This window comes from Rhagoletis zephyria, unplaced genomic scaffold (assembly GCF_001687245.7).
Source record: "Rhagoletis zephyria isolate East Lansing unplaced genomic scaffold, Rhagoletis_zephyria_1.1 Rzeph_scaffold_00849, whole genome shotgun sequence".
Taxonomy (NCBI): Eukaryota; Metazoa; Arthropoda; class Insecta; order Diptera; family Tephritidae; genus Rhagoletis; species Rhagoletis zephyria.
The window spans coordinates 5,584-32,751 of NW_016157933.1; the positions used below are offsets into that span (position 1 = coordinate 5,584).

At 34.7% G+C, this 27,168-nt stretch overlaps 1 protein-coding gene across 2 annotated transcripts in view; it reads right to left on the reverse strand.

Moving 5' to 3' along the window:
• Nucleotides 1–1,037: 1,037 nt before the first annotated feature.
• Arp1 (Actin-related protein 1) overlaps nucleotides 1,038–27,168 on the reverse strand; it is a 69,672-nt gene continuing 43,541 nt past the window's right edge. Inside the window, exon 7 of one of the 2 annotated variants that reach the window (XM_017614541.1) lies at nucleotides 1,038–1,476. In XM_017614541.1, coding sequence (XP_017470030.1) covers nucleotides 1,333–1,476 — 144 coding nt within the window. In that variant the 3' untranslated portion in view covers nucleotides 1,038–1,332. The remainder of the gene's footprint in view (nucleotides 1,477–27,168) is intronic. The other variant, XM_017614542.1, reaches the window with a different exon arrangement.

Consider the following 27,168-nt stretch of genomic DNA (forward strand, 5'->3'; position numbering starts at 1 on the left):
TTTGATATATATTAACAGTTGCAAATCATTTATGGTGGTTCAGAAAAATTAAGTTTTCTTACAACTTTGCAAAATTTGACAAGTTGGACCTACACTTTGAAGGTGCTCCTGGCGTTGAAGGTGCTGAGGGCGGAAGGTAATCATGGTGCTCCTGGCGATGAAGGAGCTGAGGGTAGAAGGTACTGGTGGTGCTCCTGGCGATGAAGAAGCTGAGTGCAGAAGTTTCTAATGGTGCTCCTGGCGATGAAGATGCAAGCGTTGAAGGTGCTGATAGTGAATCTGTAAACAAGCAAAAATATCAATTAAAATTTATAAACATACAAAAAGTCTCAATACATACCTTAAGAATGTGACTAAGTCGCTGCTGTTTTGCAATCTAAAAGAAGAAATTACATTATAATTAAATAAAATTGTTAAATACGTATTCTTACCTACAAAATTTTCGTAGTGACATTTCTTCACAGTATGTATGCTGTCATCAAAACTCTGATGTTTCTAACTTGCTCGCTCTAATGCATAGAATTCTTGTTAGAGTACGAATTCTTATCGGGTATGTAGCTCTAACAAAGGGACATTTTTTGACAGTTCTAACAAAAAATTTGTAAGTGTGTGGGTGAGATGACTAAAAAGTTGTGAATGAGTTTGTAAATCGTTTGAATTTTAGGGGAAAGTGGTGAGCCGTGGCTGGCAGGGATGTTAATGTGTTTTAAAAAATATAAAGAAGTAGAAATTATAAAATGTATTTTCCTTTTTAACTTTTGTATGTTTGTTATTTAAATTCAAAGTTGGTTTTAGTTGCTTCGATTAACAAGCACACAGACAGGGTAAAAGGAAGGAACACTTCCAGGGTTAGAAAGAATGAATTCAGCTACATATTTATGGAGTTATAATGAGTTATGCCACTGTTCTCATCGCGATCAGCTGAGAATAATCAGAAGACATTAGAAAAAAGTTAAGGGAATGACAAAACCCTTTTTTAAAGTTGGTTAAAGGTCCACCTGTACCTAGCATTCCGCACAAGGGTGAAAGTCTATTACTTCATTAGCATATTTTATTATGTGGAAAATACTGCTATAAAATTTTAATCCTTGCACTGATTTCAAACTTGATATAGATTTCTTATAAGCAATTTTAATTATAATACAATTAAGCGATGCAAATATATTACGAATCAGTATTATAGATTTGTTTTCAAATAATTTAAATTTACAGTTTTCACAGTACACGTTCTGATGTTTCGGCCTTTTTTCTTAACTCTGCTGCCATTCGATAAAATGACCATTAAAACGATTGGTTTGCAGTCGTTAGCATAAAAACATTTTAGTTACTCCTTTAGAAGGTTTTTCTATGCACCGCCCGTTGTCCCTCTTCTTCATATTCCCGTTTTGAAATCCACATTTTCTTGAAAGTGTCTAGAGACGCTAAAATAGAGCCTCCCATCCATGTAGAGTATAGGCGTTCTTGTGGCGCAGCAATCTGTATACCAATAAAAATGTAGTTAGCTGTGAAAAAATTTTAACATGTTGCAAAGAAAATACAAAATTATGCAGACTGCGAAGCAAAAGTGAACACTGAACTGGACCTCCTGCAGTCTTAAGTCTATATGCAGAGGAACAATGTATTTAGCACAACAAAAAATGTTTTTGGACTTATTTGCAGTTCGATCCTTACGGAGTATTATAGCTACGGTGACCATCCGTTCTGTTTTTTGCAGGACCGTACTGTTTTTCGAAGGTCGGTCCTGCGTAGTTTTTCAAACCTGAAAAACCTGAAAATGTACTGATTTTTTCCAATGGATGGATTTTTTCAAAAAAGTGTTTTTTTGGTACTTTTCGTAGCTTTTCTTCAATATCTCATGAAAAAATCTCCAAAGCAACGTAAGCGACTTACAGCTCGAAGGGTATTGATGTGCCTCTTCCCAAAATATATAACTTGTGGCGACTTCAATGAAAATTATTACTGCTACAGGCGTTTCATTTTATTTTTTTTTTCATTATTTTAAAAATTTGATAAAGAAGATATATCATTACAATAAACTTTGAGCCAAAGATAATAAAAATCGGATTAGGAATGTAGATGCTATGGAGCGCAACCTGCACAAATTATATATTTTTGTTTTATTATGACGTCGATTTTTGACAAATAATTGCGAAAAGTACCAAAAAAAAAAAGAAAAGACGGGTATTGTTTTCGTTTTGAACGACTCCACATTTGCCTATAAAATAATCTTTTAAAGATTTTCACTTTTCGTGTAAGCTATTGTAATTATAATATGTTTCACTATACTTTGATAAATATTCATGTAAAAAAGATTAATATCGATGAAGAAAACGTGATTCATTTTTAAAGTTTAAAATGTATTAAGAATTTAGAATCATAAATACTCTTTTGATATTTTTATACTACGTAAATATATGTAGGCATATTTTTGAAAAATTGTCCTTCATTTTGAATCCATATTTATGGTCACCGTAATTATAGCCCATTTAATTAAAGTGATTGGGATTTTTTTACGATGCTGGGCATCTTATTCCATACAAAAAATGTGTCAAACATACTTTGTATGGAAGAAAATTCGAGACACCGCCAGCAAAAAAATTAAAAATAAATAAAATAAAAAAACTTTAATATACCACGCTTTTATAAATGGACTGAAAATTAGAAAATAATATAGATTTTATCTTGATAACTTTTGATTTTGAAATTTTAGCAAAAGTCATTATAAACAATTTATGAGATTGAAAACGAAAAACGTATAGCGCATGCAATACAAAGATTTAATTGACAATAGTACAAGTAATTTTTAGCAAAATAAAACCGACTTCAACTCTCATATAAAAAAAAAATATATAATATATATATATCTCATGATCCACTGATCGGATCTTAATCAGATTAGTATGGGACCACCTCTGAGACACAACCTTTCCGATGCAAAAATCGGTTGACGTGGTCCAAAGTTATGCGGTAACATACAAAAAAAAACCGACGAACTGATAACCTCCTCCTTTTTTGGAAGTCGGTTAAAAACTTCATAGCATAGACCCAACATTTCTCCAGAGAAAGTACAAATGTGAGATCGATTTTAAGCCTGTGAGGCGGAACGAATTCGGTTTCCGCGCGATATCAGGAACGCTTTTAATGATCAAAGTAAACGTTCGCGCCAACTCAGCTTAGCGCTGTACGAGGCTGTTAGCAAACGCACATTGTACAGTGGCCTTGCGCGGCTGGGTTCCAAGCCCTCTTGATGCCTGACAGGCGAACGTTAGTAGTAAAGGTTGTTGTTGTTGTAGCGGCTACAACAACCCCGCCCAGGTAGGCTAATATCTCAGTCGTTGTCGTCAGGTTCCACTAACGGCAGCCCCAAGAAGCGTGCAGCCTCTATGGGGTCGGTCCATAGGGACGACGCCGTTAGGGTTGTGGGGTTTTCCGGGCACGCGAAGAGATGTTTCGAGTCGTGAGGGGTCCCTCCGCATGCCGGACATTCGTTCGGCACATCCGCATTTAACCTACTTAGGTAGGAATTTAGCTTGCTGCAGTAGCCAGAGCGAAGTTGGGCTATTGTTGTCCTGGTCCCCCGAGGCAGATGGAGCTCCGTCGCGTCAATGTCCGGTGTTTGTGTGCCTAGAACGGCATTCACAGGTCTTAAGTCTACATAACTCGAGACTGCGTCCCTGTGAATGCCGTTCAGGGCCTGACTGTGAGCTGACGGGTCCAGAGGTTGCTTAATGAACCTCTGGACTTCGTCCGTCAGTTCATATAGATGCCTCCTGACGTGCCACGGCGAGGGCTCCTCTGCAAGCAGCTGTCTATTTGGGTGGCCACATCTGTGGCTCCCAGCAAGAAACTGCTTGCAGAGCATGGTGTTGTGCTCCCTAATTGGGAGCATTTTCGCCTCGTCGTGGAGGTGGTGTTCTGGTGACATCAGGAGGCATCCAGTCGCTGTCCTAAGTGCTGTATTTTGCACCGTCTGTAGCTTCGTCCACTGCGTCCTACTAGTCCCCGGCGACCACACTGGTGCTGCGTAGTTCAAAACCGGCTGGCCTATTGCCTTGTATGTTTCCAGCAACGTTTCTTTGTCTTTGCCCCAAGTACTGNTGGGCACAGGTTGTTGACAGTTTGCGCAGCCTTCTGGTCACTCGACGCCTGGCTTTGTCCACCAGAGGATGCAGTATGAACTGCCGGCTAAAATAGCTCGCGCATCGCTCCGGGTCCGACGAAGCATGGTCGCCGAAAGAAATTTCGACTCTGTCGTCGTGCTTCGTCGGATTGGACAGTGACCTCACGGTTGACCAAAGCTTACTCACACCAGAGGTGAAGTTGCAGGTCTTCAGATGCTCTTCCCACTTCTTCCGCTTATGTACGTTTACTAGTTGCCGAATCTCCAGCTCCGGCGGGAGGCGTCGCAGTTGAGGTCTGCGACCGAGCAGCACAGCACGGGCCCTCGAAGTTCCTCGACCAATCTCGCGTGGTGCGCAGACCTGAGCATGCCCTAAAGTGGCACCAGCCAAGGCAGGTGTTGCACTTGACTGATGTCACATTACGGAATATCCTGGTCTGACATACCGTGCAGATTGTAGGAGGAGCCAAGAGTTGTTGGCGGCGGCGTGTGGGTGGTGGTGTGGTTGTGTGTGTTCTGTGGTCTGTAGCCGTTGTGGTGTGGTCTATTGTGTTATGTTGTTGTGCTGTGGTGTTTGTGTGGGACTGCTCAGGTGGACTGGGGTTAGCCGTGGAGGCTGCTCTGTTAGAGCAACAGGGGGCCACAAAAGATGTGGTCCACTGCCGATGTGTAAGTAGTCCTGAGCAGACTATGAGGTGACTCCACCCCTCGCAAGCATTGCACTTGACAGATGTGGAGTTGTGGTTTAGTCGTCTCTGGCATACACAGCAGGTGTAGGTTTCTGGCCCTGGGTTTGACTCGATGCCAGCCCTGAGAAGGAGAAAGGAGTAGGAAAAGGATCTGAAATTTTAAGAAAAAAGCATTGCTTAATTTTTATTCATAAGGCCCAATGTGATACAAAAAAGTCGATTTAATTTGTACGTACAGGTCACAATAGAAAAGATAAACAACTAATTCCTTTTAAGTGTGAAAGTAAATACGAATAAGATAATTTATGGATTGTTTGAGTGCGTTCGCTTTTAAATGCTTTTTTTTTATTTTTTTAAATGACCCCTTTTAAAAAGATTATAAAATATGTGTTATTTTCAATACGAATTATTTTTATTAATATTAAAAAAATTATTCAATTATTTTATTTTTTTACTTTAAAAACATACGAAATATGTTTAAGCCCATTTCTTTTTAAATTAAGGTTTTAGAAAGACAGAATTTGTACTTTTTTTCAAAGTAGCCTCACAGGCGAACGTTAGTATTAAAGGAATAAAAAATAAGGTTAGTATTCTAGGGTTAAGCGGTCGTTACTCATATACCCATATACCCACATACGTACATACATATATTACTCTTCATATCAATTCTGGTCTACTACATGCGCGCCACGCTTTTCATTTTCAATCTCATAAATTGTTTATAATGACTTTGCTAAAATTTCAAAATCAAAATTTATCAAAACAAATTCTATGGGACTGAGAAATATTATTTTCTAATTTTTAGTCCATTTATAAATGCGTGGTATATTAAAAAGTTTACTTATTCTATTTATTTTCTACTTTTGTCTTGTCTTTATAAAATTTTGCAAGCTATTAAAATAATAATACTTTCAGTGAAAAGAGAACAGAAGACTATGCAAACAAAATGTTTTGTGCTCACGTTTAGTACATACGCTGACTTCCAAAATGTATGTGTGCAATGTATGTATACTGTTTGACTGCGGTGTGCGTACAACGTAGCTATGGTTACCCTGGGATTCAGTAAGCGGTCACTAACCCTGGCACTCAGTAAGCGGTCTCTAGTCACTAATAGTGACTTTTGGTGGTGAACTTGGATTTTCAGACTATTTGGTATTCAGTACGCTGTCTCACGTCTAGTCTCAAAAATAAGTCACTAATTTGTCAGCTGGCTAAGACCAGGTCAGAAAAATAGAAGTATGGAGAAAAAGCTTATTTCTTTCCATTTTATTAAAAAAAAAACGCGAAAATGAAGCGAGGAAATTTGTTCAACAAGAATTTCATTAGGAAATAAACCAAAATGCTTTTATGTCATACAAATGTATTGAAAAAAATTATTTTTTTTGTTTATAAAACATTAAAATCTTAAGATTGTTAAAAAAAAAATAAAACAAATAAAAAAATAAAAAAAAAACTAAATAAAAAAAATAATAAAAAATCTTCTACGGCCGAGGAAGACTTGAACCCGGACCCTCTCCGCTGCCAGCCTAATACTTTGACCACTCGGCCATTGCGACTCTTTGAGCGGCGCGGGCAAAAGGCATACATAAACACTATCAGATGATTGTCTGTGTTTGCTTTCACCACATATTTTTGGTGAACTTTTTGTGACTCTCTCCTTCTGAATATCCCAATCGTCTCAAGTCACAAAAATAGTCACTAATTGCTAATCTCAAATTTAGTGACTTGAGATGAGCTGAATTACTGAATCCCAGGGTTAGTTAAAATACACGGCAAAAATATGCAAAGTAAATTTTTATACCCGAGCGCACTTGTGCACAAGGGTATTATAACTTTGTTCACATAACGGTTGTTTGTAACAGGCAAAACGAATCGAGATAGATATAGACAAATGTATACATAAATGATCAGAATGAAAAGAGAAATCGATTAAGCGGTGACTGTCTGTCCGTCCGTCCGTCCGTCTGTGCACACGATAACTCGAGTAAAAATTAAGATATCTTAACGAAACTTGGTACGTGTACTTCTTTCGGGCGTAGGACGGATGGTATTGAAAATGGGCAAAATCGGACAATAACCACGCCTACCTCCCATATAACGGTAATTTTCAGAAATACGAAAACTGCGATATTTTAGTAACTACTGAAGATAATTCACTCAAAATTGATATTTACAATAATTTTTAGACGAAAAATAAGAATATTATAAATTTTTGGAAAATGGGCGTAGCCACGCCTACTTATGGTTACATGTGTATATCTTGGTAACCGCTGCACCAATTTCTTCCAAACTTGGCACAGTTGTTGACACTGGTACAGCATACCAAATGGCCGAAAATTTTTAAAATCGGACAATAACCACGCCCACATCCCATATAACGGTAATTTCGAGAAATACGAAATCCTCGATAAATCAGTAAATATTAAAGCTAATTTATTCAAAATGATGGTTGCAACAATTCTTTGCCAGGAAATACGTTTATGATAAAATTTTGGAAAATGGGCGTGGCACCGCCCACTTATGATCACATATAAGTATATCGGTAACCGTTCTACCAATTTGTACCAAACTCGGTGTGGTTATTGTGCTTGCCACACAAAAGCATACCGTTGAAAATTGTTGAAATCGGACTAAAATTACGGCCGCTTTTCATATAACGGTAAATTTCAGAAACTCTTGAAATTTCAATATTTTGAAATTTAAGGACGCTAGTTTACTTAAAATTTATACACGCCGGCTTATCATGTAGCGGTAGCTTTCGGAAAGGTGGAAAACATATATTTAATAATTGCGCCGGGTATTTAATGTTCGGCTCCGCCCGAACTTAGACTTTCTTACTTGTTACATTATGAAACACTTTTTATGCACGCACATTTTCGCACTCTCATTCTCTCCCGTGCCAAATATTTCGTTGTTGGTTGTCGAGCGTTCAATTCGTGAAGTTTTTAGTGATGCCGTGATACTTGTACGATGCACTGTTACTACCGTCTCAGTGTACATTTTGGAACATAATGCTTAGTTAAAAAAAAATACCCTTACAATATGGAACATGATTCTTCTTACGATGTATACACTGCAAATGACATTTTGGAAGTGAGCCATACATACATACATATAGCAGCATTTAATTTCATTTAAAGAAATGGCGTGTCGTCCATTTCCGCTGTAATGCATATTTTTAGGCGCAATATATACCTACTTGCGGCGAGGCGACATTTACCTCTAGAGTTTTGATATGGTACCAGGCGAAGAGGTTGATGTCTAGACTTTTTATAGGATCTTTGCAAAGCAAAGGTTTTATACCTATAAATGGTGTCTGGACACACAACATTGCAAATTGATAAAAGCGTTATAAAAATCAAGGGAATTTTGTAGCTGCCTCAAACCATTTAGAGGATGTTGTCAAATTTCAAGGATATTCAAGGAAAAAATTTAAAAAGGACATTTTCAATAAATACCTACCGGTGAGGACAGCAGCAAAAAATTTGATCTGTTTTAACTCTACAGAATTTTCTCTTTAATACTGGCTTTCTAGGTACATAGCACTGAATTTTTTAAAATTTTTTTTTAATCTTATATATAAAAATAAGTACACGTTTTTGGTGTGAGCTTATAACTTGAGAACGGCTTTACCGAATTCAACCAAATTTATACGGCATATTCAAGCTATCATGCAGATGGTTTATCTGAATTTTGCCCGAATTCGTAAAAGGGGGTGTGGCACCTCCAATACTAACTAAAATTTTTATATTGTATATCTCTTGAAATATTTGTGGTAGAGTACTGGAAATTGTTATAGAGATATATTAAATAATTCCATACTCATGGAGAAAAATGGGCGGTATTGGAAAAGAGGGCGTGGCACCTCCCATCTTATATATAAAAAATAAGTGCAAGATTTCAACCAAATTTATACGGCATAGTCGGGCTATTATGCAGATGGTTTGTGTTAAGTTTCCCCGAATTCGGTCTGGTATATCTCTTGAAATATCACTGGAAATTGGTATAGACATATGAAATAATTACATACTCATGGAGAAAAATGTGCGGTTTCGGAAAAGGGGGCGTGGCACTTCCCATCTTAAATGAAAAAATAAGTGCACGAATTCTACCAAATTTAAACGGTATATTCGGACTATCATGCAGATGGGTTATGTGAAGTGTGCACGAATTCGGTCCAGCGGTTCATGATAAATGACAGTTTATGTCTGTCACATGAACCACGTATGTATATGGTAGAACAGCAGATACATGAAAAATCGAAAACAGTGAAAAATTGTTGGTATGCTTCGGATAAATTAAGTCAAGTATAAACATGGCTGCAATATAGTAAAAAGAAATAAAAAATCATATGGAAAAATTCCAGGATTTTTCATTCGTTTTTCAATATTTGGTGTAGAGAAGCACACCGGGGTACCGCTAGTTACTCATATTTTTCAAATTTCAAAGTCCTGTTAAAAAATCCTGACGTCAAAAAGACTAAAGAAACTGAAAGACCAAAAATGCAATTTTACTAGTGGGATTTGAACTTGGAAACTCCTGGCAGAAACCAATTGTAGCAAGCATCTCTGCGCACTCAGCTGCCGCCACAACATGCCAGTGTGGTTCCAAATGTTCACTTTGAATCAAGCCAAATTACGCGACTGATTCTTTCGTACAAATTTGTTTTTGCTAAGGATTGGCACCGTTTCTTAAAATTGGTTTAAAAACCCTGGTCATTTCGGTGTACGGAAAAAACCCGAATTATAAAAATGTTAAAAAAAAAAATTTAAAAACATCGATATCAAATTAAATTAAATTTTCACTTATAAATTGCACTGGATCACAAGTTTAAATTTGGTTTTTGTTCACCATACGCCACTATCCAACTGGTATGTAGAATCGCCCGCTGATTCCAAAAATCGAGTTAATTTTTTATTCTATGGATACGTTTTCGAGATATTTTCAATTTACCGTTATTCAGCTTAAAACAAAAGGTGGTTCCACTTAGTCACTTATTTCTCATGAACCAATTTAACAAACTGAAAATGGAATACGACAAATGAAAGCTAACAAAATTTTCCATAAACCGTCTATACCCCAGTTTCCGATAGGACTAATAGTTTCTGACAAATTAATCAATCATTCCAGTCTTTTTTTGTTTTAATACAAAAAAAAAATTAAATTTAAACAGGAGAAAAATTAAAAAATTTACAGGTTCTGTGTAAAATTTTTACAGTTTTGCTAAAGCCTATTCTGTTACAAGCAAATCAAGTTACTAATGAAGCAAATCGATGGATAAATAAAGGAGTAATGAAAATGCGCAAAGATTTTTTGTATGAGAAATGAGCAGGAAATAATGTTACTCATGCGCTCATATTTCATACAAAAAATCTTTTCGCATTTTCATTTCATTACTCATTACTTCTTTATTTATACATCGATCGATTTTATCGGTTATTTATAAAAACCTAAAATTCCTAATCGTAGAAAAACAAATCGCTTGTAAACGTAAAGAAAATGGTATGTATTACAAAAAACTTTCATCAGTCAACTCCGGCTACGCCATAGTATTTTTGCATAGAACTCACTCCAAAATTTTTGGAAAAGTCCATATTTCAAGCATATTCTGCATGTAGGAAGTAATTAAAGTGTGTAACTTTCTTATATTTCCAAAAACAAATTAGCTACTTAGGGAACGTACCCATACTACGTGACCCGTTCAGGGGGGAGGGGGATTTTCAAAATAACACGCTTGGTCACAATGAGGGGCAGCGGCTTAGGTTTTTATCACGTAGTCAATATCCTCTAAGGAAATCCAGCGTTTTTTCGAGCTACATTCAAATATGGCGCGCGTTATTATCAGGCGAAACATTAGCTGAGATTTGTCCCATATGTGCCTCCTGGAGAAGTTGTTCCGGAACCTGCACAAGTTTCTGACATCTGGTATGGGAATCACGTTCATGAATGTCAATGTTTTCTTCAAATAATTAAGTGTGCCGATGATACCAAGGCTTTTGTCGGCACCTTTTCCGATGTCGCAAAACCCTTTGGTGTACCAAATCCACATGAAGTCAGAACGGAAGTTTTTCCATCATTGCTTGTGCGGCAATGTATAACACTACGCCCGGATCTTTCACATGGTAGAGAAATACCCTACGATACATACTGCCCATCTAATAAAAATTACATCACCGGAAGGACGTGCTCAATTTGTGGACTTTGTTTTGCCTCAAAAATTTCTATGAACAACCATCGAAGAACCGTGCATGGTGGATGGCTTGTCTCGCGCGCGACCTCTGCGAGTTCTCTCCGGAAGACCACAGGGGGCCTTGTGTGTCATGAAGGAGTGGATAGATTTTGAGGTTGTCAGTGTAGAGATAATAATCACGTCTACGTTGTATCTGAGTGGATTGATGCTGGGAATGTGTTTGAAGATGATTGAGATGGAAAAGAAATGTTAATAAAAATAACAGGACTTTTGCTTCTATAAATAAGTTCTGGTTACGATATATTTTGACATAGTTTTAATCTTGAAAATATTTTTTCCACTTGCTATTAGGTGCGGTGCAATAACACCATACGCAATAAGGCCATAATGGCTTTATTTCGCTTGGCGATAGGAAATAAAACCATAATTTCGATACGGCCTTATTTCCATTTGAGGCTTGCGCAAATTTATGCGAAAATTTAAATTTCATATTAAATATATTTATGTATGTATGCATGAATGTACATATGTACAGATGCGTGCAAATAATTAGCAACGAAATTCAAAACGATATTGCTTGCAAATTATGTTTATTTATTTATTTTTAATAATTTTCATTTAAAATATATTTCAATCTATTTCAGAAACCACAATAACAAAAGTTGCAAAGCTTGCACAAATTGCAAAAAAATTAATCAAACTTCAAAAAATTGTCATCAAAATTTCAAAATTTTTAGTTAGAATATTTAGAAAATTTTCGGGTATGCAGTTTTGTAGCCCATTCAATTTTAGTATAATAAAGTGGAAGTTTCAAGTCGCTAAAAATTACCGTTGATTTTTTAGAATTTTTTTTGTCGAGGGTGTTGCGGATTTTTTTCCATGTAAAAAAATATTTTGATCATGTGTTATATGGAAGAAAATGCGCAACACCCTCCACAAAAAAAAATCTAAAAAATCAACGGTAATTTTTAGCGACTTGAAACTTGCACTTTAGTATACTAAAATTGAATAGGCTATTCTAATTAAAAATTTTGAAATTTTGATGACGATTTTTTTAAGTTTGATTAATTTTTTTGCAATTTGTGCAAGCTTTGCAACTTTTGTTATTGTGGTTTCTGAAATATATTTTAAATGAAAATTATTAAAAATAAATAAATAAACATAATTTGCAAACAATATCGTTTTGAATTTCGTTGCTAATTAGTTGCACGCATCTGTATATACATTAGGGTGTCCATCGAAAATGTTTCTTTCGGAAATTTCAAGACCCTACCCCCTAATTTGATTGGTTGTTATGAGAAATATTATTGCCTATTTTTATAGATTTTTTAAAGATCATTTATAGGTCGCGACCTGTCCATTTAGGTTAGAAAATATGATTTTGTAGATTTATGAGATTTTGAAAGACTATTTTTAATTCGATTTCAAAGATCGAACATGATCTGCGAAGAGGATATATAGGCCTTTTAAATGGCATATCATAATATATTGTCGGACTTGGCTTGTTGGGAGTTTTTATCGGGTAAAATATAAATAAAACTATATTTCTCTTAATTTAAATTTTGACCATCTATTGACCAAAGCTATTATTAAATAAACTGATAGCTCATTTATTGCAATCGCATAAAAATTGTCGAAGTTAGGCGACTTTAAATATGGCCTTGAATTTATATTGTACTAGTCGGCCAATATGCGCGACGCTTCGCCATGCACTGATTGTATGCATATGTATGTACATTTACGTACTTGGAGAAAGAAATCATATATCATCATGTACTTCGTTTATTATATGCTTAAAAAATCTTGTCTAAATCCGTTCAGTAGCTTGGTCAAAATATCTCGCCTTTCCTTTATACTATGTATAGAAGATAGTTAAACAGGTGGCAACCCTACTCAAAAAAATTAAAGTTTTTGTGCATGCGATTCATTCATTCATTTGGTATCTCATTTTTATATCCAACGAACGGTGAAGATCTTATAGTTTTAAAACAGGTGGCAACGCTACTCAGAAAAATAATACATTATTACAAATCTAGACGCTAAGTCTTTTCATTTGACAGTGACGGTGCAGAACTGACATCTACGCTTATTAGGATTGAATATAGTAATTTTCTTAACAGATGGCAACCCTATTTAAAAAATAAGACATTAGTGATTTTCTAGAGACCAATCGCTTTCATTTGACACATCTTTTTTTAGTTCAACGAACGGTGCTGATCTTATAGTTTTTTACACAGGTCGCAACCCTATTAAAATCTAAATAAAAAATGTTACTCTCCTATCGATACAGAATATATTAGAGAAAATCTCGTCAAAATCCGTTCAATAGTTTTCGAGATTACCGCGTACAAAGAATGTCGACTTTCCTTTATACTATGTATAGATATGTACCGGACAATCAGATTTTTTGAGCAGTGTGGCTAAGGAATTCATCAATATTTATTCCAAATTGATATATACAATCGCTCTTTAGCAACAAATTGGTTTTCCTAAACATTTTTGGAAAATGGGGGTGGCACCGCCCACTTATATCATATATGTGTATCTCAAAAACTACTTGGTATACACATTGTGCTTAGCCTCCTGAAGTACCGTCTTGAATATTTTTGAAATCGGACAAAACATACTCCTCCTAAAAAATATAGCTAGCTTTGAGTTTTTTGAAATAACCGTTAAGTTGGTGGAGTCCGTGGTTTTTGTTCGATTTCAAAAACTTTCAACATGGCGCTTAAGAAGCCGAAGCGAAATGTGTGTACTAAATTTGGTCCAGATAGGTCAAGTAGTTTTTGAGATACACATATATGATATAAGTGGGCGGTGCCACCATTTTCCTAAAATTTTTGGAAAAACCAATTTTCTGCTAAAGAGCGATTGTATATAGAAACGGGCTTAGCATTTCTATATATAAGATGGTCAAGATTGTCCTAAAGCTAACTTAGATTGGCTTTAGTATAATGCGGCATTCGCAGCATTCGATTGCGAATGACTCACTGGCGCCGAGCCGTTGAAGAACTTTTGGCAAATAAACGTACAGGAAATAGTTCCGATATTAGCAAGTCAATATTCTTATTAAGTCTCATCAAAAAATTCCTTGTCGTTTAAAGAATAAAAGGAATGCCGCATTATACTAAAGCCAGCTTCCCGACAAGAGCTACTATTCCATACGAACACAGAAATATAATACCTGGATAGGTATTCTATCGGAATCTGCAATAAAATTTAAATTCATGCAAAAACTCGATGTTTAACACCTTACTAAATATATCTCAACATAAGTTTTCGAAAACAAATTACAACAAATTTGCTGATTCTCACAAAATAAACCATCTCGTCATAAAGAAAAATATTTTAAAAATAGTTCTTGAAAAACGCCCATTTTTTTTAACCAAGTTTTTTATAGTGAATTAAACAAGGATTGCGGTGGTATAATTTTAAATCCCTAATTTACAGGTCTTCACTATGCAGATCAACTTCAAAAAGTTCAAGNGTACCGGACAATCAGATTTTTTGAGCAGTGTGGCTAAGGAATTCATCAATATTTATTCCAAATTGATATATACAATCGCTCTTTAGCAACAAATTGGTTTTCCTAAACATTTTTGGAAAATGGGGGTGGCACCGCCCACTTATATCATATATGTGTATCTCAAAAACTACTTGGTATACACATTGTGCTTAGCCTCCTGAAGTACCGTCTTGAATATTTTTGAAATCGGACAAAACATACTCCTCCTAAAAAATATAGCTAGCTTTGAGTTTTTTGAAATAACCGTTAAGTTGGTGGAGTCCGTGGTTTTTGTTCGATTTCAAAAACTTTCAACATGGCGCTTAAGAAGCCGAAGCGAAATGTGTGTACTAAATTTGGTCCAGATAGGTCAAGTAGTTTTTGAGATACACATATATGATATAAGTGGGCGGTGCCACCATTTTCCTAAAATTTTTGGAAAAACCAATTTTCTGCTAAAGAGCGATTGTATATAGAAACGGGCTTAGCATTTCTATATATAAGATGGTCAAGATTGTCCTAAAGCTAACTTAGATTGGCTTTAGTATAATGCGGCATTCGCAGCATTCGATTGCGAATGACTCACTGGCGCCGAGCCGTTGAAGAACTTTTGGCAAATAAACGTACAGGAAATAGTTCCGATATTAGCAAGTCAATATTCTTATTAAGTCTCATCAAAAAATTCCTTGTCGTTTAAAGAATAAAAGGAATGCCGCATTATACTAAAGCCAGCTTCCCGACAAGAGCTACTATTCCATACGAACACAGAAATATAATACCTGGATAGGTATTCTATCGGAATCTGCAATAAAATTTAAATTCATGCAAAAACTCGATGTTTAACACCTTACTAAATATATCTCAACATAAGTTTTCGAAAACAAATTACAACAAATTTGCTGATTCTCACAAAATAAACCATCTCGTCATAAAGAAAAATATTTTAAAAATAGTTCTTGAAAAACGCCCATTTTTTTTAACCAAGTTTTTTATAGTGAATTAAACAAGGATTGCGGTGGTATAATTTTAAATCCCTAATTTACAGGTCTTCACTATGCAGATCAACTTCAAAAAGTTCAAGTGTTAATAGCTAAGTTAGCTTTAGGACAAGGTTAAGCCCGTTTCCTTAGCTTTAAAACGACGCACAGTAGGGTAGTTGATGTCGATATTGCGTATTAATTAAAAAAATTAATTTCAAAATACAAAGGGTTTAGTCCCAAATGAAAGTAGGTAAAATTCTACATCAGCGTGTAATCAAATATTTGCCCAAAAATTTACCGTTTTCTTGCAATATACTCTTAAAGTCGTCACTTTTTCCTTTGAGTGTGCGCAAAGTGAAAAACGTGATTTAATATTTCTAATTTCCAAGCTATATCTGAGTTTTTTTTAAAGATATATCAAAAACAGCAATGGAACTTTCTCGTTCAGGTATTTAGGTAATACAAGGTGATTTTAGATTTCTTTTACTATGGTTCTAAGTACTTTATTTTATTTTTTATAGTAGGTGTAAAAATAAAAGGTTTTTGGCTATATGCGTAGACATATAGTTGAGAAGTAGGTGCGATCAAGCAAAAGTGTAATCATTTACATACATATACCTTGGACGTTATAGTGTCATTCTGTAAAAACAAAAGATGCGGCATGTCTGCGCACTTTTTCAGTATATCGACTTATATCCCTTTGAGGAAAATCTCTAGTTCTGAACTGGTGCGCTTCTAGTACATTTAGACCCAGTACTGGTTCGCGTTAAATCTCTTTTGCAAGCAAGCAACTGGCGAATTTAACATGGCGATGCCCTAGGAAGAGTCAATTGCCCCCGCTGCATCCCTTTTCCGACAGTTCCGAACTATTCCTAAATTCTATAGTTCCGAACCAGTTCTAAAATCGACAGACGAAAGAAAAAAGTATCAAGATTTTTCAATCTTTTTGGTTCTTCCGTGTGTGCGATTTTAAGTTATTTTGGAAGAAATGTGTTTTCAATTTGAAATTAAATTTGTTTGAATGATTGTAAGAAATGTACGTTTACATACCTTTAGCTGTAGCTGAGTTTGGAAAGGTGCTCGCTGTTATTTCTCAGATTCCAGACGGTCCCAAGATGTTGAAATGTTAACATAAATTTTAGTTTTGTAGTACCAAACTATGAAAAAGCATCTGCGAAGCGCAGAGTAGAAGCGTATTTGAACGAAAGAGCTGCCGAACACATAACTATGTAAAGTAAACAAGCCCCCCGCTGCATCCCTTAGTCGATAATTCTGAACTACACCTTTTCAACCCAGTAATGAGAAAACGTAAGTTTATAATTAGAAAAAGTAAATTGTATTGAGAATACATAACTTTCTATTGAGAAAACGTACATTATAATGAGAAAACGTAAGTGTATAATGAGAAAACGAAAATTACAATGAGAAAAAGTAAACTGATATTGAGATAACGCAGATTTAAAATGAGAAAGGGTAAATTTGTAATGAGAAAACGTAAATTTATAATGAGAATACCTAAATAAGTAATGAGAACTGGGTTTCTTCCATTATTTGTGGTTCTGCTATTATTCACCCACTCTCATGTTTTGCAACGCAAGTGCATCTGCGTGCAATGTTGTTGTGTGCTACACAGCTCTTGCGCAATCCCCTCCTGATAGTTTTTTTTTTTGCTTTTGTACGAGCTGCAGGATCCAATCACTGCAGCTGCTGGCTGTGCAGGAACTTCTCCTTCGGTCCATTAGCAAAGTACTTGATGCTGTAATGGCACCTATAACGTGGACATTTGGACCACGCGCAGCTGGTAAATGTCGGCAAAATAAATAGAAATTAGTCTCGTCAACCCAAACAATTCGTTTTTCTTGCTGTATGATGCATTTAGCTTCCGGACATATACTGCTCTTTTCTCTCTATTTTCCTGGCTGTTCATCGTTGTAGGCTGTGTGTGAACTTTTTTCACATTATAGCACATACCTTCAAGATGGTTCCCAACAGTTGTTGTGCTAACTTCGACACCAAAAACCCTGAACAGTTTTTGTTTTAGCTGAAGTAGGGTTAGTCCGCAATCCTCCTCCAGTCATTCAACAATTTTTGATAAATGATCAATCAAAATTTTGTTGGCCTTTCATTAGTTTTTTGTTTCATTGTGCTGCTTTCACTGCAAATCCATCGGTGTGTAGTTTTGTAATTAACGCCAAGGTGAAGCGCAAGCTTGACCCAATCTTCTCCTCGTGTAGCAGCATTCACCACCCTTTCCCTGTCTTGCTCGGTATTTTTTGTATACATTTTCCTCTCGCAAATTTGTGTTCCTGGAAAAAGTAATATATAATTACGTCATTATGCAGAAATGAGAAGCTACTTCGGAATACTTATGAATATCAAAACTCACCAACAAAATTATTTCTGCATATCGGGGACGCCTCATTCCGCGATAGAATTGGTGCAATATACTTTGAATGGAATAAATGTTTGCAGTTTAATATACGCGAAACACTGCTATACTTCATATTTGTAAGACAAATCGCACAATCGTCTTGAAACTGCATTTTTTCGTGCTAGTGCCTAAATGTAGTTATGTTTCGGTGGGCACAATGAAAAAACTACGTGTGAAATTTTTTCCGGACGCCTTCAAAACCTTCAAGCAGTAAACCCGATCTCATTATAAATTAACGATTTCTCATTATAAATTTACATTTTCTCATTATCAATTAACTTTTTCTCATTTCTATTTACGTTTTCTCATTATTAATTTACGTATTCTCAATATAATTTATGTTTTCTCAATACAAATTTCTCTTTTCATAATACAATTTAGGTTTTTTAAATATAAATTTTTGTTTTCTCATTATAATTTATGTTTTCTCATTACTGGGTTGAAAAGGTGTAGTTCTAAATTCGACAAATAAGATCTAGTTCGTTCTGCATCCCTTTTTCTATAGTTCCGAACCATTTCTAAATTCGTCACTTTAGATATAGATTTCTAGTGAAAAAAACTGAAAAAATTGCTTTTTTAAAAGTACCACTTTTCGCCGATTTTTGACTGGTGGGGATCTAGGTCCTATCGGACTAGTTCCGTTTTGGCAATAAAGAACTAGTACGAAACTAGAAATTCACTAGTACGCGGTTTCCTTGCAGGGATAATATAACCTCGTTGGCGAAATATACATGAAATTCTCGATGAAGAACAAAACCAAACATAACAAGTGAAAACTAAGTACAAAACATACAAGAAAGTAATATTGTTATTATCCACGTCAGTTGTTTGCTCAATTACTGTTTTTTTTATACCCTACATAAGCCATAACTATTAGGTACATACGTATGTATATTATTAAAAGTAGGCTAAATACTGTCTTGTTTCAAAGGCGAAACTTTTAGTACTGGCATGTATCAAAGAAAGTTTATATACATTTATGTACATATCTGCTCAGACTTATAAAATAAAATTTGGGTTTATTAAATTTTACAATAATAGCTTAGAATGACGTAATTTACTTGTCCAGTGATTTATAGGGTATATGTGAAACTAGGGTTGCCAGACGTACTGCTTTTGGGAGTACACGTACTCCTTTTTATTGCAATGTACTCCCTTGTACTCCCAAAAAAAAATATATGGAAATGTACTCCTTTATTAGTTTTGTACTTCTTTTGTTCTCATTTTTCCAGCTATTAATATTTTATCATATACAGGGTGTAAATAATAACTGTCGCACAGTTTTTTTTTTGTTTTTAATAAAAGGGACCTTTATAGATTTTGCGAAAATTTTATTAATTCGTTTTTAAATTTTAACCTTCATTTGGGTTTACCAGCGGGTTTGGGAGAAAAGCGCAAGCGGCACACAAGTCTTCATCGGTTACTTTATTACATATCTTCTGTAAATATAGGTTAATTTCCCCTATTTGGGTCCTTTATACTCCGTCTTTTGTCCAACATAAGCCCTCATACTCAGCAATCGAAAAGACTCCGAACCGGTGACTAGGAGGGCATTCATACGACCAACCCTATACAGTTTTTTTCTCTTTTTTTTATACAAACTCTAAGAAAAAGTACACCTATAAAGGACGTGAGTGCCACATTTACTTATCTCCCAAAGCTGGCAAATGCAAATAAGGATTAAAATTTTAAAACTAATTTATAAAATTAATGTAAAGTGTTTACAAAGTTAACAAAAAAATACTCTTTTTCGCAACATCTATAAAGGACCGTTTTATTTTTCAAAAAACCTGTGCGACAGTTAATATCTTACGCCCTGTACTTTGCCATTCATATTGTGGCAAACACTACTTAGTAAGCAAAGTTAAATGTGGTAGTGAAAAGGCGTAGGCATGGTGGTAGCAAGGTAGGTGCAGAGCGCTCGGGTATAAAAATCAGAAAAATATTAAATTAATTATAAGGCTTAAATTAAAAAACTGGCCATATATCCAGAAAGAGTTTGGAATTCTTTTGTAGAATTTAGTTGGGGAAAATTTCCTATAAGGGCGGTCATTGAAGAGGTGGTGAGCGAAGGGGGAGTAGGCGTAGCACCCCCGACCACCTAGGCCACCTATGGGTCCCTAGGGACGCCTAAGAAAAATCGCCAAATTGGGTGCCACGCCGACTCCCCCTTTGATCACCATCTCTTTAACGACCGCCGCCAGCCCATTTAGTTATTTATTTTTAACATTTATTGTTGCTTTGAAATAGATTTCTAGAATATCTTTGTTTATTTGTACCTATTAATGGTAATTTGTAACAAGAAATTGCACAAAAAATTAAAAAAAAAATGTACTCCTTTTTTACTGTACTGCTTTTTTTCTATCGAAAATATAAATGTACTATTTTCTCCGTTTCAAAATCTGGCAACCCTATGTGAAACCGTAAAGAATGGTACATACTGCATATTTTTAGTGTTAATTATAATCGTTGTTATTGTTTATAGTGTTGCTATTTTTATGCATGAATGTCAAGTGCAGTGAATAGAAATAATGATAGTGATGATATTTTTAATTAATATGGTTACGGGTAGACGGGTAAACGGAGAATAACCATAACTTTAAAGGCCTAGGTTAGGTTAGAATGGTGGCGGAAAACTATTACGCCCAAGTAGCAGCTAAGTGCCATTTTGATACCATATACCTCGAATGAGTATGGCCTAATTATATTATTATTTTCTTTACAGGAACGAGCTCAAATATCATTGGTGTTACTCGTCAAAGCCTTGATGAAATAATGAAAAACTCTAGCTGCGATCAATTCAATGATAAATTTAGCGTTTTAACGGGACAAATGAAAGATCGTATCATGCCATCTGATGAAAATTGAAAAGAATTTAATGAAAATATGAGATATTTCATCTCTGAGGTCACAATTCGTTGGAATAGGTCCTGTAGACACGAAGAACGTTTTTTTTAAAGCAAACAAAAGTTGGCTTGTGTCCTCTATAGGTTCAGAACAAAATAAACGTCAATTGTAAGAAAAGGCTCTAGAGGCGCGAAACAAAGATTTTAAGAGAAACAGAAAACATTTTTCTCGCAAATGCAACAGAAAAAAGACGAATAAAGATATATTCTATAAACTTTTGATTAGTTCCGGACCTGTTGTATCAAGTATGAGAAAACTACCCCAAAAAAATTGCAGGATTTGCCGAAAGAAGCACAACAGTTGTTAATTATGCAGCCTTATAGCGATGATAAAGATGTTGATAGTGATGACAATGACGCAAGCGAATATCATGATTATTTTTATTAAGGGTTATACATATATTCTAAATTACTTTCTAGGCTTAACAAAAACATGTACATAGATAATTGTTGAGAAGAAAATTTGTACAATTCGTATTCATCATCATATAAAAAATTACCTAAAAAAGTGATGATGTGGGTGATGTTGATGATGAAAATATTAATGAAGATAATGATGAGGATAATTATTATAATGATAGAAGTGGTGATTAACTTGTAATTAATGATGATTAGGATTTTAACAAATTATTATTAATAATAAAAATTATTTATGGGAGTAACAACTAACTTTTAACTTTTCTCGATAGTTGGTAACGCCATAAAAAACTACATAAAAAAAAAAATCCCACTAAACTATTTTCAGATTTGTCTTTTCTTTACTTCGTTTGGTGCTAGTTATACAAATACATCAAAATATTTTAAATTAAATGTACGTATGAATTAATCTCCACTTTCAGGATCGATTACTCCACTGTGCGACGTTAAGATGAAGTTTCTACGATGGGCAGAACCCGAGATATAACGATTTGAAGAAGTACATGATTAGTCAGAATCACGAAAAAATGCAAACTTTGACAGATCATATCTCCAAAGAAAAAAGCGTAAAGAAAAATTCCTCGAACACGTGTTGGCTTATTTCATGTATAGAACCCATAAAAAAAATGTGAAGCTAATCGAAAGTGTGACACAAATTTGGTGTCATGTTCGATCTTTGAAATCGAATTAAAGTCTTTCAAAAACTCATAAATCTACAAAATCGTATTTTCTGACCTAAATGGACAGGTCGCGACCTCTAAATGACCTTTAAAAAATATATAAAAATATACAATAATGAGGCGAATTCTGGTTTTCGTACGAATCGAAAATTTGAAATTTTTGAATACAAAATGATAGGAAAATTTCATGATTTTCGATTCATACGAAAACAAGGATACGCCCCAATATTTCTCATTAAAACGAATAAAATTAGGGGGTAGGGTCTTGAAATTTCCACAAAAAAAGCATTTAAAAGCAGTACAAATGTAGTTTCAACTTAAAAAAATCGGAGAAAGTTTTTCTTTCGCTATTGGGTTATGCTGACAACAATAATCGATGCAAATCCGATTTGTGAGCAGTGATATGCTTCGAGTAACAATTTCGAGTTTCGAGCCAACGCGTTGCAAGGCAACTCATAAGGCGCTGGCCCAATGCAGGCTTGCTTTGCTGGCCTTGCTGACTTTAGTTTGCTTTGATTTACTTCGAAAACTTGTTTGGCCGAATGGCGGCTTGTAACGCGGTCAGAGTAACCAGATGTCTGGTTGAAAAGTCTGTGTCTTTTCCCTTAACACAAATAATTATTTTCTTAGAAAACTGTAGAAAATGTATCAATAACTTTCATATTTATTTTTAAGTATGTATATCTACATTTACTAAAAAATCTATAACTTAAAAGAGCGATTTACTTGAAGAAAAGAGCTATAAGAAATTTTTTCCTCTCGTGTAAAATTTGTAAAAGTGGGCTTTGCAACTTTTTACTATAAGATGACGATATTTAGGTGAAATATAAATATGGAAACAACGAACAATTTTTATTTCGTTTCGAATTGCTTGCATGACTTTTTTTTAATTAAATAAGCAAATTTTTGTTTGAATTTATGTTTTTTGAACGGGAACATACCTCTTTGTCAAAAGCCTAGAAAACGCTTTCAAATAAAACGTTTGCCTATTTGAAACTTTGAGGCGCTTAAAGCAAGAGAAGAAAAGCTGCCATTTGGCCAGCCTTTAAGGTATTGGCCCAGTGCAAGCTTGCTTTGCTTGCCTCACTTTAAGAGCTGTCAAAAGTTATTTGGAATATACTAAAATGCATGAAGGCTGGCCAAATGGCAGCTTTGCTTCACTTGCTTTAAGCGCCTCAAAGTTTCAAATAGGCAAATGTTTTATTTGAAAGCGTTTTGTAGGCTTTGACATAAAGGTATGTTTCCGTTCTAAATAAATTCAAACTGCTGCACCCTTTTATGAACAAAAATTTGCTTACGTAATAAAAAAAAAATTATATAATATAAGTAATTCAAAGTTTAATAAAAATGATCATATGTTTCCATGTTTAAAAGTTGCTAAGTCCATTTTTACAAATTTTACAGGAACTTTAAATACAGCATTTTGCGTATTTAAAGCAAAGCAAAAATCCATTTATTAAAAGATTTCATATTATTTTGGCCTTATCGGATTTTCGGGGCCTCTTCTGGACTTAGAAGTACCTTAATCCTTAATTTCTCTTGCTTCCTATATCATGAGGTTTCGCAAATTGTGGACTTATCAACTTTTCACACAAAGCTAGCGATATTTATGATGGCAAACTACTGGTCAGTCGTCTCTTGAAAAATTGTTTTTTTTTTGTTTTTAATAAATGTTCCTATAGTTATATATGTATAATTATTATCATTCCTTTGAAATGCAAAAATTAATTGGTATCAATTTAAAAATAAATCTGAAAAGATTGTTTGTATTTTTTTTAGTTTTCTGGAATTTTGTGGGAAAATTATTCTTAGTGTAAGGGAACAGACCTTAATTTTTTAACTACACAGCTGGTTGCTTTGACAGCGTTCCAAGCCGCCATTTGGCCAAACGAGTTTTTGAAGTAAATCAAAGCAAATTAAAGTAAGCAAAACGTGCAATGCAAGCCAGCATTGGGCCAGCGCCTTTGTACGTTTTAGTATATTCCAAATAATTTTTGACACTTCTCGCAGCGAAGCAAGCAAAGCAAGCCTGCATTGGGCCATCCTGGGGCATCTAGATGTATTTCTGCATCAAAAAGAAAATTTTGAAAAAAATGGCGCTTACGTTATTTTGGCGGTTAGGGCTCGATATGTACATACTAGAGGTATACGCCGTCGAGCCACGCCGCCGCCACCGCCGTTTTTTTGTCGTTTCTCACGCGCCGACGCCGAGTTACGAAAATATCGGTGCGGCGGCGGCGGCGTTCGGCGCCTAAGGAATTTTGTAAAAAGTTTTCGTGTTGTGTGCACATTGAAATACATTGTTTGAAGGAACTAAATACTACTCGTATAAAAACACTATTTTACGAAATGAAAATTACATTTTTAAAAGGAGTTTTTTTGCATAATTTAGGCCACTGAACATTTCCAAAAAAAGCGTATCTCAGAAAAAACATACATAGGTAACACTATTTTCGATCGAAAGCTTTTATTACAGTTAAAATAGGGTTTTTTTTCAATACTACAACAATACTACTTTTTTATACACTACAACAAAGCAATTTTAACAGAAGCGCCCTTATTGTATCTTACTCCTCAATTATTGGAGATAAAACAAAGACTAGTTGATTTTCCTGTGTGTTTTTTTTTTTTAATATTTTAAACAAAAGTTTAATAAAAAGCAAACACTTTTTTGCTACTTTTTACATTCGTAAGTTACTTTATTCTGGGGTCCCAAAGACGTATACAAGAACTAGGTGGCTGTGTGAAAATTACGTTAGTATTCCTAAGTGGTGGCCAAACCCCAGAAAAGTTTTGCTCCCGCGCATCGCAATATTTTCTATTTTTTTAAGTCCCCATTTTTGGTAAAAATTACTATTATTTTGCATTACATTCTGTTCACTTTAGAAAAATTTGGCGCTTAATATATTAGTGTAAATTTTAACAATTTATAAGCCATTTTTTAAACAGTGGATCAAAAAGGCCCGTTCTGGTGGGAGTTGATGGGTTAAACTTTTGGAAAATAGTAGGCCAACCTTATTTTCAATATATAACCCGCAAAAAATCGTAAGAACTCCGTAATTTAACATAACGGTTGATAAGCTTATTGCAAAAATTTATTGAGAGCGACATAAATTACCCCAATAACTTAACCTTTAAATTTTTTTATTATTTAAATTGAAATAGTACATACGGATGTGTAGAGTACATAGAGATGTATGTACATATATTAGGGTGCCCATCGAAAATCGTTTTCTTGTACGTTAGTACTACATATTTTCAAATTGTGGAAATTATCGATGGTCAAAATCTAATAATTCTTCGAAAACCAAGCAAAAATAGTAATCTAAAAACTCATGAATCTAGAAAATCGTATTTTCGGACCTAAACCGACAGGTCGCGACATTAGCGCACGCAAGGGGTGGGTTTTGGGGTTCAAACCCCCCCTAAACCTAATAACCTGAAAGACAAGCTGTATCCTAAAGCCGGCTCTCAAGCAAAATAACAAGAAATATTTTTTATTTAATAGCACTTTGCTTTTGCTGTAAATTTTCTTGAAGAAATAAATATACGAGCATTTTTTTCTTGGGAGATGCACACTTATTTAAGAAATTTTGATAGAAGAAAATTTCTATTCTATTTCTTCTGCGTAATTTTATATGAAGTTTTCGTTTTTATTGAGAGCTCTTAAAAATTTAACTTCGAATGAAACCATTGTCCTAAAAATATGCAATGCATACTTACTGTTGTTTTTTACAACTTACAGCCTAAAAGAGTTTACCACTGATATGTACTTAACAAGGATTCGAAGATTTAATTTACCAACTTCGAATTCGTTCCACCAAAATTACCTAAATAATAAAAATGAAAGTCCATTTAATTTTTCCCAAAAATCACCACATCAATCGAAACCCAGAAACCAGAAATTGAGGAAAATGAGCATTAAAACAATTTTTTAAATTTTTTTATTACTTTTGAAAGTTAAGCGCATCTTGTGTTTATAGAACTTTATATTAAACAAGTAATTTTCAAATTACGGGACGACCCTTGAGGTACCATCTTTCCGATTAAAAAAAAAATTGTTGAGATTGGTTCACGTGGTTCAAAGTTATGCGGTAGCATACATAAAAAAGAAAAAAAAATATTCCGACGAATTGACAACCTCTCCCTTTTTCGAAGCCGGTTACAAATGTTTGAGTTCTTTGCTAATTTTATGTAAATAAAGTGCAATTTACGAAAAAACTTGCATAAATGTACCTTAAAGAGCATATTATCTGAAGCGAACTTTCAGAAGTATAAACCCCTCCCAAAATATTTTCCTGGGTGCGACCCTGGGTCGCGACCTCTAAATGGCCTTTAAAAAACCTATAGAAATAGGTAATAATATTTCTCATAAAAACGAATAAAATTAGGGGGTAGTGTCTTGAAATTTTCAAAAAAAGCATTTTCGATGGGAAACCTAATGTATGTACTATATAGACTTTCTTCTGTTCGCCCGTCCATCAGCAGCAGTCACTCAACATTTGAATTCAAGTAGGAAGTAACGTAGTTTAAATTTTAAACTGATGTTAAGTTAGCACATTAGTTCATACATATATGCATATCGTTACCTTAATATAGAAAGACCCTAACTCATATAGTCGCTGAAATGCAAAAAAGCCGTAAATAAATATTTTTATTGCTTAAAATGATGTGGGGACTTAGAATTCGATGAAATGCAACATAATCAATCAAAAGGGGATTTTTAATTTTTACTTAGTTACGGATTTTTGTATTTCAGCGACTATATGAGTTAGGGCCTTTCTATATTAAGGTGACGATATCGATGGGTGAGTGGAAGATCGACCTATCTCGGCAGCCAGTTCGAAAACGCTCTATCTCAAAAAACTTTTCAAGAACGCCCTATTTCAGAATTCGTTTCAAAAACGCCCTATCTCAGCTGCCGATTCAAAAACTCCCTATATCAGCATATTTTCAATACATTTTGAAGTGAGATAGGGCGTTTTTGAACCGAATTTTGAGATAGGGTGTTTTTCAATAAAATTCTGAAATAGGGCGTTGTAGGGTTTGTATTTGTGTTATTACCTTTTATTGTACTGTGTTCATTTCAACTTTGTAATTTTGGAAATTTTAGATTTATGTGATTTTTGTGGTTCGTCAATCAAATAGAAAATTTTTATTATTCAAACTTTTCTCTTTGATATTTTAATTAAAAGTTAACAAAACTTAATTTATTTTTATATTGTTAGCAATTCGAGAAAAGTTTGAATA